At 62.7% G+C, this 12,997-nt stretch overlaps 1 protein-coding gene across 1 annotated transcript; it reads right to left on the bottom strand.

Annotated features, from left to right (window-relative positions):
• Positions 1–309: 309 nt before the first annotated feature.
• ETV5 (ETS variant transcription factor 5) lies at positions 310–12,084 on the bottom strand (the record flags this gene model as incomplete). The annotated part of the gene is made up of 13 exons (XM_084267172.1): positions 310–551; positions 668–773; positions 1,540–1,709; positions 2,056–2,124; positions 2,544–2,603; positions 3,190–3,449; positions 5,080–5,331; positions 5,444–5,573; positions 10,449–10,499; positions 10,608–10,655; positions 10,810–10,969; positions 11,034–11,180; positions 11,749–12,084. The coding sequence occupies 13 exons, from the start codon at positions 12,082–12,084 to the stop codon at positions 334–336; spliced, it is 2,007 nt and encodes a 668-aa protein (XP_084123298.1). The 3' UTR covers positions 310–333.
• Between the last annotated feature and the right edge of the window lie 913 nt (positions 12,085–12,997).

The raw sequence follows: 12,997 nt of genomic DNA, 5'->3' as shown, positions 1-12,997 counted from the left end.
CGCAGGGGGCCGCGGTGTTGGCTCCCATCACCCCAAAAAGTAAAGGGGTGGTGCTGGGAGGGGGAGCGCCGAGGCGCTAAGCCCTTGGGACGGGAAGGGTGGGAATTGGGCAGCGACGCACCCCGGGCGCTTTAGATTCCTCCAATTTGTGTGGGTGCCGTTTCGTGGTTGGGGTTTGTTCCTTTGTTCCCCACTCCTCCTCCACCTCCTCCTCCTCCTGTCCCACCCCCCCACCCCCCCCCCAGCCCTCCCTCCTTATGAACAGCAAAAAAAGATGCCCTACAGAACCGTATCGGCCCAGGGTGGATGCGCTCGCGCCCGCGGCTCCGGCAGTCAGTACGCGAAGCCCTCGGCGTAGGGAAGGCTGCCGCAGGGATCCATCTCCAGCAGGTAGGCCGGGCTGTCCTCGAAGTGCGTCAGCGGCACCGTCTCCTCCTCGGGCACCGGGCAGTCGGGCTCTGTCTTCAGGAAGGGGCGCTGGTTGTCGGGGTAGGCCATGGAGAACAGGGCGTCGGGGTCGCAGACGAATTTATAGACATACCGCTCACCGGCTACCTGCAAGGGAGAAGAGGTGTGAGGGATGCCCCCCCACCTTCCTCACAGAGCCCCCTGGACAAAGGGGGTGGGGAGGGGGATTGCATCCTCCTGCCCAGGGCAGCAAGGCTACTCGCCTTCTGCATGATGCCCTTCTCGTAGTAGTAGCGCAGGGAGCGGCTGAGCTTGTCGTAGTTCATGGCCGGACGGTTCTTCTGGATGCCCCAGCGCCGCGCGACCTGCGGGGGGACAAGAGGCAGCACCCGTGAAGGCTCCGGATGGGGCTGCTGAAAGGGGGGAGTGGGGACGGGTGGGGACTTGTTTCTGGGGGCAAAAGTGTCACCGCGGTCCCGGAGCGGCGATAAACACCCCAGCACTGACTGTCACACAGGAGAGGTGTGATTAGGGGAGCCTGCCAAAAAAAGTGGCTTCAAAAGAAGAAAAACCCACCCAAAAAAACCAACCCACACCCACACCACAACCTCCATGCACAGCGTACGAGCTATTATGGGTAATTACCCACAATGCACAGCTCAGCTCTACAGCTGCTTACAGTTACTCCCCAAACAGCTTCATCCCCCACCCCATGTCAACACCCACCCCCCACCCTGCCCCCCAAGAGCCACACCGCACTGTGCCAGCACCAAGCCACTGCTGGGGACACAGGGCAAGCGCCTGGAGCGGCTCAGGAGGGATGGATTTGGCCAGGCACAGCACAGAGGCAACATCACCGCGGCTGGTGACGGCCGGAGGCACCGGGAGGGGAGCGCACGCCGCGCTGAGAGGCAGCACAGAGATGAAGGACACGTTTCTGGGCCCAGGTGGGCAGGTGGCTTTTCCCCTCTCACCCTTACAAGCCGCTCGGAGAGCCAAGGCACGTGTCTCACTGCAAGCCACGCTGTGTGGGAAGGATCCAATGCCATCCCCCCCCCGCCCCAAACCCTCAGGCTCAGCCTGAGATGCAGCCCTGGTTCCCTGGCAGGACCCCCCCGCCCTGCCCCGTACCTCCTCAGGCTCGATCAGCTTGAACTCCATGCCCCGGCCGGTCCAGGCGATGAAGTGGGCATTGGCGGGGTCGTCCAGGAGGGTGACCAGGAACTGCCAGAGCTGCAGGGACCCACGCCGCTGGTAGGGAGGGCCCTCGCGGTACAGGGTGGGCTCCTGCTTCACCTTGCCTGCACAAACCCAGACACAGCCAGTAAGACCCCACAGCTCTGCCCCTCTCCTGGGTCACATCCCTCAGCTGGGGACACTGAGCTCACCCCTGTGCCAGGACCACCCCCCGCCCACAGGATCAGGCCATGGGGCTGGAGAGATGCTGTGGGCAGGTGAGGTGTGGAGCTGGTGGCAGAATGGGGATGGGAAACGATGGCAACACTGAGCAGCCATGTGGGTTGACACTTGGCAGCCCCTGGCACCACACCAGCATGGTTTGGTCTTAAAAGGCAGACCCTGGCCCCAAGCATCCCTCCGTGAGCCCCCAGTCCCCCTCACCAGCCCCCTCTGAGGCCAGCCTCTTACCCTCCAGCCGCTCTGGTACCACGCATGTGTCATCAAAATACAACCGTGTGTCCTTCTCATATGAAAATCCTATAGGGAGGAGACCCACAGTGAGCACAGGGACCACCCACCATCCCAACCAGACCCCGACCCCCTGCTTTCCCCAGTCCTACAACCCCCCATCCCTGGTTATTTTGGTGGCACTGCCAGCTGAGCACCCTGCAGCTCTGTCCCCCCTCACCCAGGGAGCCAGGGGGGACCAAAACCCTCTTAGCAGCTATACTGGGCACGTTATCCCAGATTACTGCCATGCCCTCGTGGCGTGCTCCCGGGGGGCCAGCAGCCCCTATTTTTAGCAGCAGCGCTGGTGCTGCTCAGATCAGGCTCCTGTGGGCTTGTTGGAGGTGCCCAGCAGCTCTGGCAGCCAGGCAGGAGGGGTCTATCTGCCCCAAGGGATGGGACAGGACACACCAGGATGCCTGAGGTGGGGGGGCTGGGGGCTAACTCACCATCATGGCTGCTGGGGAAGACGCCCCCCCGCAGGTAGGAGGACTGGCAGTTAGGCACTTCTGCAAGGCAGGCAAAGGCGACGTTAAGGACATGCATCCTGGGGTACTGTACAGCATCGACCCCCCAAAGCATCCCGGCGCTGAGCCCAGGCATCCCCCCACACACACACCCTGCACACCCTGGGCCACTGCTCGCTCCCACACCCAACTTTGAGGGGAATCCAGTACAATTCAAGGGGTGGGTCACTGGGACGAGCGGTGGGAGCAAGGTCTGAACCAGCTCGTGTTTTCACCGTGCTACGGGGGGCCCCACGGGAAGGGAGGTGTCACTGCGCCTCCCCTGCCATCTGCTCGGCTGTGCCACCCTCCATCCCGAGGTCGGGGTATTTTTAGGTCCTAAGGCGATTAGAGGATTTTTCCGTGATGCTGGTGGGCTCCAGCAGCCAGAAATCACAGCTGGCCCCAGGCCAGGGCTGCGGGGCTCCCGCCGGGTGCCGCAGGGCACCCCAACCTGCATCTGTGGCACAGACCGTGCCCGCTGCCAGGCTCACCCCATCCCTGCCACGCTGCTGCCCGCACGCCGCGGATGGCGGAGACGGCTCCGCTCCCCAGTGCCACCAGCATGGCCCCAAGCGCCGGCACCCACCTGAGTCAATGCAGTAGTCCCGGGGCTCCTGCTTGATGCCCATGGGGGGCTGGAAGCCATGGCCGGAGGGGCCGGGCAGCCCGGGGCCGCCGTGCTCATAGAGCGGGTCGTGGTACTCCTGCTTGAATCCCTGAGGGGGGCGGGGGGCGGCAGGGCCAAGGGGCTCCGACAGCTGCCGGTGGTAGACAGGGCGGCTATCCCCTGAGACCCCCGGCTGGGGCGGGAAGGGGTGGCAGGGCTCAGACAGCTGCCTCTGAAACCTGGGGGGAGAGGGACACAGTGTCACCAGGGTGGTAGGGTCAACCCTGCTGGCACCCCCAGGAGCACCCGCTGCAGACTAGGACCCCTCGCTGGCTCGGTGCCCCCAACCTGGGGTGGCATCGGGCTGGGACGGGTCCTGAGGGCCCATCCCGTGGGACCCAGCATGGTGCTGGGGAGCCCCGTTGCACCCCTCCAAGCGCAGGGGATGCTCTGCCAGACCATTGCTGCGAAAGCACCACGTGCCTCAGGCTAGGGCAGCCCTGCGCTGCGGCAGGGGTGACTGAGTAAGACCGACAGAGGGGCACAAAAAACACACCCACTATCACAGAAAAGTCTCTCTGACAAGGTGGTACAAGCTCCCCCCAGGGTGACAGGGCAGAGCTGAGGGACCCGGGGACGCTGCGCTCGGGCCAGCGCTGACGCAAAGCCAAATCCCCTCGGCAGCCCCGCAGCTCCAGCCAGCTGCTAATCCGCCTGCGCGGCTGGGATTAAACCTTGAACTTGGCAGCAGGGAGCACGATTTTCAGCACTATTTCCAGCTCCGGGGTGCTGCTGCTGCTGCGGGCTGGAGCCCCAGCTCAGTCTGTGCTTGTGGCGGCGGATGAGGGACCATCTCCAGGGGCTGCCGCCGCATCCCCTCGCCCTCCGGCACCTTGAAAGACGATCTCCAGAGCCCAGCTCCACGCCGGGCTCCTCTCTGCCGGCCCTGCGCCATTTGGCTTTGTAACCAGAGCCGCCCCAGCTGCCGGGCTGGGATTACTCCATTTCCGAGCCACATCCCTCTGCCCTTCCGGAGTGAAACCCAAGCCCCGAGCTGGCACCCATGCTTGCTGAGGGGTTGCAGCCAGCCCCCCGCATAGCTCCAAGGTCACCTGGAGCCACTGGGGAGGGACGCTCACCTGCTGTGAGCGCATCCCCAGAGCACGCGCTGCAAAAGGCAGCTCCCCCTCCTTCCCCGGGGCTGCCATGTTAGTGCCTGGAGGGGACACCCTGCTGCCGGTGACACAGCAGCAAAGGGCATGCAGGAGGCCAGAGCTGGGCATCGACTGTGACCCGCTCTGTGCCAACAGCGTGAACAAAGCCATGAGGAGGGAGAGGACCAGTGAAGCCCCTGGGGACACTGGACAGGGGGACAAGGGATGAGGCAATGGCTTAGGAAGCAGGGTCCCTCTCTCTGTGGGCCTAAAAATTACAGGGATGCACAGGGAGCTAAAGGCAGACCTTCAGCGCAGGGGTGCTCAGGGGAACAATGGGGATGCCTGCAGCCCCCCAGCCCAGCTGGGCTCAGAGGGGGAGAGGGGAAGAGAGGAGCCCTGACTCAGCACCACGGCCATCACAGGGATGGACGTGGGCGGCAGCCTCTGCCACCCTCACCTGGTGTCCCCGGGGCTGGGAGGAGCAAGTCCCCCTGAGCAAAGGAGCCACAAGATCCCCGTGGGAAGTGGCTTTGACACGCTGGTTCCTGTGGGTGCCCAGGCACAAACACCTGACCCAGGGCTTGGGCCCACAGTAAGGGGACGACGAATGGATGGGCACCCCCTTCCTGCCCCCATCCTGAGGCCTACCAATCCCTCCCGGAGCCCCTTCAAACAGCCACGAGATGCCTGCGCTCTGGCAGGGAAGGCTCACCTGTGCTCTGCGGGGTATTGGTTCTCAGACATCATCTTTGGCATGTGCATGGGGGGGTGAGGCGGCCGCGGCACGGCGAAGGTCTGCTGCCTTTGCTCCGGCAGCGAGTGCGCGGCCGGGGCCGCCCCATGGGCAGCTGCCGGCACGGCCGGCGCCGACAGCGGCAGGGCCGATCCCTGGTGCGCAGGAGACACCGGCGTGGCGGGCGGCGTTAATGGCTTGAACCCCGCGGGGGGCTTCCTGTCATAGGCACTGTGGAGGGATGAGAGGGGCTGGGGGCTGACGGCGACGCTACGGTGGGCACCTCCGCAAGCTGGAGGTGAGTCGCCACGCCGCCAGCATCCCCCGTCCCGCCGCTACCTACCAGCAGTTGTAGAGGCACTTGTCCCCGTAGCCAGCACAGAGAGCCTGCTCGTGGCTGCAGGATGACAGCTCCGAGGAAGGGCTGTGCAGCTCCCGCTTGATCTTTGCCGGAGGTGGGGCGTGCAGGACCACTGCAATGAGATGGGAGGAGGATACGGGCTTGTGATGGGGAACACCGCGCCAGGGGAGCACCCCCTTGGGGGTCAGGAACTGAACTACAACCGACCCACCCCAAGGAGCATCAGGCAACCAAACCAGGGCAGGACAATGGTCCTGTCAGGCCCTGGCATGGCAGCAGCCCCAGCTGGGGTGGCGAGGCTGCCTTCTGCAGAGCTCCCAGGGACCGAAAGGAGACATGGCACTCAGAGAGGGAGTCATCCCCCACTGCCATCAGAGAGGGGACCCAGCCCAGGGCTGCCAGTGGGGACAGGCAGCTCGACAGGAGCCACAGACAAGACTAGGCGAGTCCCTGTGAGGGGGGATGCAGGGGTAGCAGCACCCTCCCCAGGGCCGTGGAGTGACAAATAAGGGGTCACAGCAGCCTGCAGCCCTGAGGGCTTAAGCGTGGGTCACAGGGGGGCCATACCCAGGCCCCAACAAGCTGGCCAGTCAACCAGCAGCCAAACAGGACCCACTTCACCCAGCCACAGTGCCCTGGGGGGTCCCAGTCCCAGGGACCCACAACTGTACAAGATCCGGTGGGAAACATCCCTTTAAACCGAAGTCCTCATCCCCACCCCTCCCCCCAAGCCCGCTCACTATAAATAATTCTAAACCCAAGCCGTATATTCTTAACCTAATTAATTTCTAAAAGCAGGTGCTGCAGGAGGAGGAAAGCACCTCTGAGATCTCCACCTAAATAGTGCCTGCGGGACAGCCAAGACTCATCGGAAGCGGGGTATTAGCTTCACGCGCCATCTAAACACAGCCAGAGGAGCAAATAGCTCCGGGACAACTGTTCCCAGCCTGCCAGGTAATTAGCTGCTCCCCTAATTTGTCAAAACTTTTAAAGAGCTGCTGACTTCCCCCCCCCCCCCTTTGCCCCCCCCCCTCCAGGGCCCAGCACAGCTGGTACCAAGGGCAACCCCCCCACTCCCAGGCAGGATTTGAAACACGAAGCCCAGCGCTGAGCCAGCACAGCCCCCCTGCACGCCTTCCACCCGCTCCCGAGACGGATTTATCCCCCTCCTCCTTCCCCCCCCCAGCGAGGTTTTGCCACTCTCAGCGTTTCCAGCCATAACGGGGGGCCGGCGCGGGAGCAGCAAAGCCCAGGCACCCTGCGAGCCACAGGAAAGCCAAGGGGAGCTGGCTTTGGAAGGGCTCCAGCCGCCTATCATGGGCATGTTTCTCCTTAACAGGCTCTGCGTTGTTGGAGCAGGCTGTTTTTCCGCCAGCCATACAATGGGGTTTGGTTATTCATTGAGAAAAGGGGGAGGGAAAAAAAAAAGAAGTCTCTGAGCGGGCACCACCCTCCATTCACAAACAATTTGGAGCGCTCCATTCATGCGGCCAGGGAGAGGGGAAGAAAAAAAAAAGAGGAAAGAAAAATTTCCCCAGAGCTTAGGGCTGCCATTCAAGAGAAGGGAAACAAGCCTGGAGATCCTAACAGAGCCCAGCCAGCCAAGCCTGGGCTGTGTGCAGCGTTTGGATTCCTTACACAAACACGGCGGGGCCGGCTGGCGCTGCTCCGCTCGGCACAGCCGCCGAGCCCGCGGCCGGTGGAGCGGCTCTTGTGGGGGACGAGGTGGTTGTGGGGTCCCCAGTGTGAGGCAGTGGGGCAGGGAAGGTGGTCAGGAGGGCTCTCAGGAAGGTGATGTGCTGCCCCTGTGTCCGATGCCTCAAAGGCACGCTGGGTGCACGAGCACTTCTAACCTTTCTGGGCCAGTGCTTGGCCCTGTAATTAAAAGCTAAAAAATACACAAAAATAGGCTGAGGGAGCAGCTTAACTACAGGCAGGGCCAGGGAACGTGCCTCGGCACACCCATGGTGGGACTGTGCCAGGAGAGACTGCAGCAGCCCCTTCTCTGGGACGCCTTAGTCTCTGGGGATGGAGATGGCCCCCGGGGTGGCCGCGCTGTGCCCAGCCAGCCAACCGGGCAGGGAAGCCATGGGGGGGCTTAGGCACATCCCCCTGGTGTCAAACCACAGGTCAAGCTGGAGATGCTCCAAATATCAACCTTCAGGAAAGGTCTCCCGTGGGCAAGGTGATGCCCTAAAGCCATCTGGGGCTGTGAATCACTGGGTGGGGGGACAGGGCAGGTTGCTCCCACCCATCAGTGTGATGGGACTTCCATGGGGCTGAGCCTGGAGGATACTGGCCTTACTGGGAGCACCTGGGGACGCTGGCCTTGCTGGGAGCACCTGGGGACGCTGGCCTTGCTGGGAGGCAACCAGCCCACTGCTTCCAGCAGAGTCACCAGCCAGGAACCTTGGCACTCTCAAGCTGTCACCTGGAAGCCAAGCTCCTCCCTCCATCCCTGGGCTCCTCCATCCCCCGGCTCCTCCATCCCCCCGCGTTACAGGACGCACACAAGGTCACGCCAGGAGAGGAGCCAGAAATAGAAGCCAGGTTCCTGCTTTCCTCTGTTCAAGCACCCCTTCCTCAGAAACAAACCTCCCACTTTCATGTCAGGGTGTAAGAAACCCCTGCCCAGGGATTTGGCCACGTGCTGCCCACACTGGGGGCCACAAGTCCCCCAGGGAACAAACCCCCACAAAAGGCAAAGCTTCTCCTGGTGCTCGACCTCCCCAGCAGGACCCTGTGGCTCCAGTTATTTAACCTGCTGACAGGGATGTGACACTGTACATACACCCTTCTCCCCACAGCGTAACATCCTCCCCAGCGCAGTGACCGGCCTGCCTGACAGCTCTCTGCTGCCAAACCCCAACTCTAAGCCCCTGCCTGCTGAGAACCTTGGGTACAAAGGTCAGGAGCAGTGAGCTGGCAGCAGCCGAGCCACAGGCAGCTGCCATGCAGCAAGGGGGTGCAGCAAGGCAAAACCCCCCCATGCTGCAGCCCGGAGCATCTCTGAGGCTCGACATGGCACACGTGGCACCATTCCCCATGGCAGCTGGGTCAAAGCTGAGGCTGGTTGGTCCCTTCTTGCTGCTGTGCTGAGGAAGCATTCCCAGGGCCATGGAGCAGGAGATGGTTTGCTCCAGAGAAGAGAAAGCAGCAGCTTCCACAGAAACAGCAATAAAAGAGAGGCACAGAGCTGCACAGCTGTGGGAACCCAGCCCAATGCATGCCTGCAAACACATGTATGGACTAGGGAAGGTTTTACCTTTCCCCAGGAACTAACAAGCACCAAAACCCAATGGGACCCCCAGCCCAAGAGAGGAGCACGTTCCCATGAGCCAAAACCGAGGTGCAAGGGGGAAGGCTGCATCAGATTTGTTCTGCTCTCACTTCCACAGTTAAAAACTGGAATGAAGCAAGAAGATAGGGCCAGAAAGCTGTAAGCTGGAGCCTCTCTCCTCTTTAAATGCTCTCCAGAGCTGGCACAGAAAGGCCCAGGTCCCTGTCCCCACCTTCCCTCCAGCCTGAGCCCCCCCACAGCCAGCACAGCCCTCCTCACGACACCAACACCGGGGGAAACCTTTGCTTCCTCTGCCTGGGGAAGTTAAGGAAGGTCATTACAGCACAGAGTCACGCAGGGAGCTCTCCTTTCAAGTGACAGTCATCTCAGCGCTGGGTCTACAGAGGCTGAGTGGGTCAGGAAGAGATTGAAGAATCTCAACCAATTGCTTCTGCTTTGCTTTTCCCCCCCCTCTTATTTTCAGCAAAGTTTGTCTCTCCTCTCTTGAGCTCTTCAGGTTACAAGGAAACAAGAGACTGCCAAAAGGCACTGGAAACAGCTCTGGCTCTCCCAGCAGCCCTCCCACGCACGCTGCAGTTTCTACCGCTCCGAGCGAGAGCTGCCGGGGCTGCGCGAGGATGTCAACAGCCAGTTGTGCTCCTGACTCCGGGCTCGCCTTTTATCTCAGGGGAGATGAAGGATGAAGGGGGGGTGAGGTTAGGGGGGGGAATGGGGAGTGGGGGGGAGAGTGCATCTGAAACTTGGGCTGTCTGGAAGAGTTTAATGGCAAGCTTCCCACTCAGAAGTAATCAAAGAGCAATAATTAACATGCGTTTACTGTAGGAGAAGATACCCTGCTGCATGCTGTGACAAAGCCAGAGTGAAAAAATCTGTTCGACTGCAGGCTAAATTTGATTTCCTTTAAGTCCTGGAGCTGTCTGGCTCAGCAGCAAAACCCAGCCACCAACACCAAGCCACGGCTTCTTTCTGCGTGCCAGGTAACGACTCAAAACATCCTCACCCCCCCACACCCCACCCTCTCTCCAGCATTTTCCCCTCCAAGCACCCTGCGCCCTTCCCCAGCCCCTGCCCTGGCTGCTAACCCAATCCAGCAGCAAAGCACGGCTCAGAACCAACTCTGGCTCTTATGCAATTCGAGGGGGACTGCGTTTTCACTGGCCTCCTTTTAAACATGCTCACTTTGCCAGTGATTAATGCTGCTTAAAGCAGCTCAAGTTTCACCGCTCAAGTCCGCTCTTGCCAACGGCGCTGGGCCGGGGCTGGAAAGGAAAAAAAAGGCTCCAGAAAGTGCAGAGATTGTGGCTCAGCCAGGAGCCCAGCACTGGCCCTCACATCCACTTGAAAAGGAGCACTTAGAAGCAAATCGCCGTCACTATGAGCAAGCAGCGAGTCTCAGAGGAGCCCGAACATCAATTAAGGGATATTTCCATGCATTCAGATAGAATTTCTGCTGTTTGGAAGGAATGGGACGTTGCAAGCTTCATCTCAAGGGACGCAAGCCACATGCCTCTTCTCCCAAAAGCCTGTGCCTGCACCGACTTGGCCCCAGCAACAACCACTCTCCCAAGGAAGCGGGTCCAAACCCAGCACAAGAGGTTCTTTACACCCAAAGGTTTCCCACCACCACCACACATACACACCCCCCCACCCCTCACCAAGAGAACAAAAACCAGAACATTCACTTACAGTTGTCAGACTGGAAATCTGGGACAAATTGTTCATCGTCAGGGACCTGAGCTAAAAAAACCCAAACAAACAAATCAAACGGGTTTATGGCATTTTCAGCTCCCAAAGAAACGCTCACAGGGAGATTTCAGGCAACAAAGGGCAGAGGTGCAGACTTGCCTTCGGCTAGCCAGGCCTCCTGGAGCTGGCTGAGATCCTGGAAGAGCTCTGGAACAGAGTGAAAGGCTTATGTACTCGGCAGAAGGAATAAATAAAACTGCCATTCTATTGGCAGGCTTGTTTCTAACCCGATGGGCACGGAGCAGAGGGGTCTTGCAAGGGCCCCAGCAGGGGCACGGCTGGGTGGGTCAGCCCTGCCTACCTTCTGAGTCGTGGGCCAGGTCGGTCTCCAAAAATTTCCTTTTCCTGTCGGAGCCCGGCCGGCCTCGGCCCTCCTCTGCGCAGGACTTCTGCAAGGAGAGGGGCACAGAGGCTGTGAGGGTGGCAGCCCACCCCCCCACCCCCCGAAGAGCTGGGGGCAGCTCCCCCGAAGAGAAAGGGCACCCCAACGGGGAGCACAAGGAAGGGGGCACAGGGCAAACTTACCCCGGGGCCCATGAAGGGAACCTGCTGGTCGTAGAAGCCGTCCATGGCGCGGGGGAGGCGGGAGGTGCCCCCGGCCCGCTCAGCATCGACGCCGGCCCAGGAAGGACGGGGGCTGGGGGTCCGGCCCGGGCTCCGGCAGGTGCGCGGCTGGGAAAGGGTGAGGAGGGGGGAGGGCGAGGGGGAGGGGGGAATCAGGATCAGGCCCCGGCCCCCCGCCGCCCTCGGGGCGAGCTCGATGCGGGTGAGGGGCCGCCGCGCCTCTCCCCGGGGAGCCGGCCCCGCTCCTGGCGTGTGGCGGGTCGCAGCCCCCCGGCTCGTGATGTCACCCGATTTCTATAGAAACAGCCGTGACATCACGCGTCGCGGGAGCGAGACCGGCGGGGCTGAGCCGCGCACACCCTCCCCTCGGCTCTGCTCGGCCGGCGGCCACGACCCGCCGCCGCCTCCTCCGCCTCGTCCTCCTCCCTCCGCTCCCGCCGGCGCTCGGCGCTGCAGGGCCGCGCCGCAGCCGGGCCCGTTCCCACGCCGCCCCGCGCGGCCCATTCATAAACTCCGCCTTCCCCCCCCCCTCCCTTCCCCTTCCCCCTACCCCTCCCCCGCGCGCGGCTCGCGCGCGCCCCCCCCGCCATTCACACCGCGAGGCCCGCGCCATTCATAAACACCGCCCCCGCCCCGGGCCGCGCCGCGCCGCGCCCCGCCGTCAGGCCCCGCGTACCCGGCCGGGGCGCCGCGGGCTCGCTCTAGGTCTCAGCCGCAGCGGAACGGGCCGCGGCCGGGGAAGGCGCCGCTCCGCACCGGGCACCGCACCGCCGCTCTGCGCCGGCCGCAGCCCCCGGACCAGCGGCCTCCGCCACGCCACGCCCCGCCCCGCGCCGCGCCGCTTGTTTACCCTCCGCGCCGCCCAATGGGGCGCCGCCGCTCGGCCGCCCGCGCCGCCCGATTGGCTGCGGCGCCGCGGAGCGCCCGCCCCCGCGCCCCTCCGCCGAGGGCCATTGAGGCAGGCGGGGTGGGAGGGGGCGGCGGCGGCCAATGGGAGCGCCGCGATTTGCATGGCTCCGTCGGGAACGTTTTTCATTCATAAAAAAATAGAAGGGGGAAGCGGCGGGCGGGCGGGGTCGGGGCTGCGCGGGGCTTAAAGGGGCCGCGGCCCGCGCCGGGAGGGGGGCTGGGCAGGGGTTAACGGGCGGCCTCGAGGAGCTCGTGGGGCAGCCCGGGGGGGGGCTGGATCGGGGGCAGGGCGGGAGAAGGCGGTCAGGGCAGCCCGTGCCGAAGGGGCTGCCACGCAGCAAGCTCAGCAGTGGGAACGGGCCTCTGGCCTCACAGCCCTGGGGTCCCCCCTGCACAGGCCGTGGGGTCCCCCCCTCTTTCTCCGGGGGGGGGGCTTGTGCATCACACCTGGCTCCAACCTGTCCCCGGGCGGCAGATCTGGCAGCTCCTTACCTGCAAGCGCCCCTGGAGCCCAGCTTGCCTTTGAGGAAGGCTTTTGGGAGGCGGGCACAGGGAATATAGCTGCCCCCTGGAGCAGCTTTGGGGGTAAAGATGTCCCCCCCGAGGGGGGTTGTGGAGATAAGCCCTCACAGGACTGTGAAAAGCTTGGAGGACTCTGAGAGACAATGAGTTTAGGAGAGAGCCATGCTGCTGGGGGGTTGCCAGGCCCCCCACCCCAGCCATGCCTCAGTTTCTCCATCTGTAACTGAGGGTGGTGAGAGCTGCTGGTGGCTGTTCACGTTGCACGGGATAAATGAACAGCGTGGTGGCCTTGCATGGCTGTGGAGGGAGACTGGGAAATTACTGTTGGAGAAGGGAAAAACAGAGGGAGATGGCTCCATTAAATCCTGCTCTTCTCAGCTTGGGCAGGAGAGGAGCCTTCTGCTCAGCCCATTGAGAGATGCCCAGGGATCAACACTGTTGGTACCAGGTTGTCCTGACCATTTTGAGATCCTCAGGTTGTGGGCTTGCCAGCG

Source organism: Gallinula chloropus (genome assembly GCF_964237585.1).
Source record: "Gallinula chloropus genome assembly, chromosome: 8".
Classification (NCBI taxonomy): domain Eukaryota; kingdom Metazoa; phylum Chordata; class Aves; order Gruiformes; family Rallidae; genus Gallinula; species Gallinula chloropus.
This window is presented reverse-complemented; position numbering and strand designations above follow the sequence as displayed.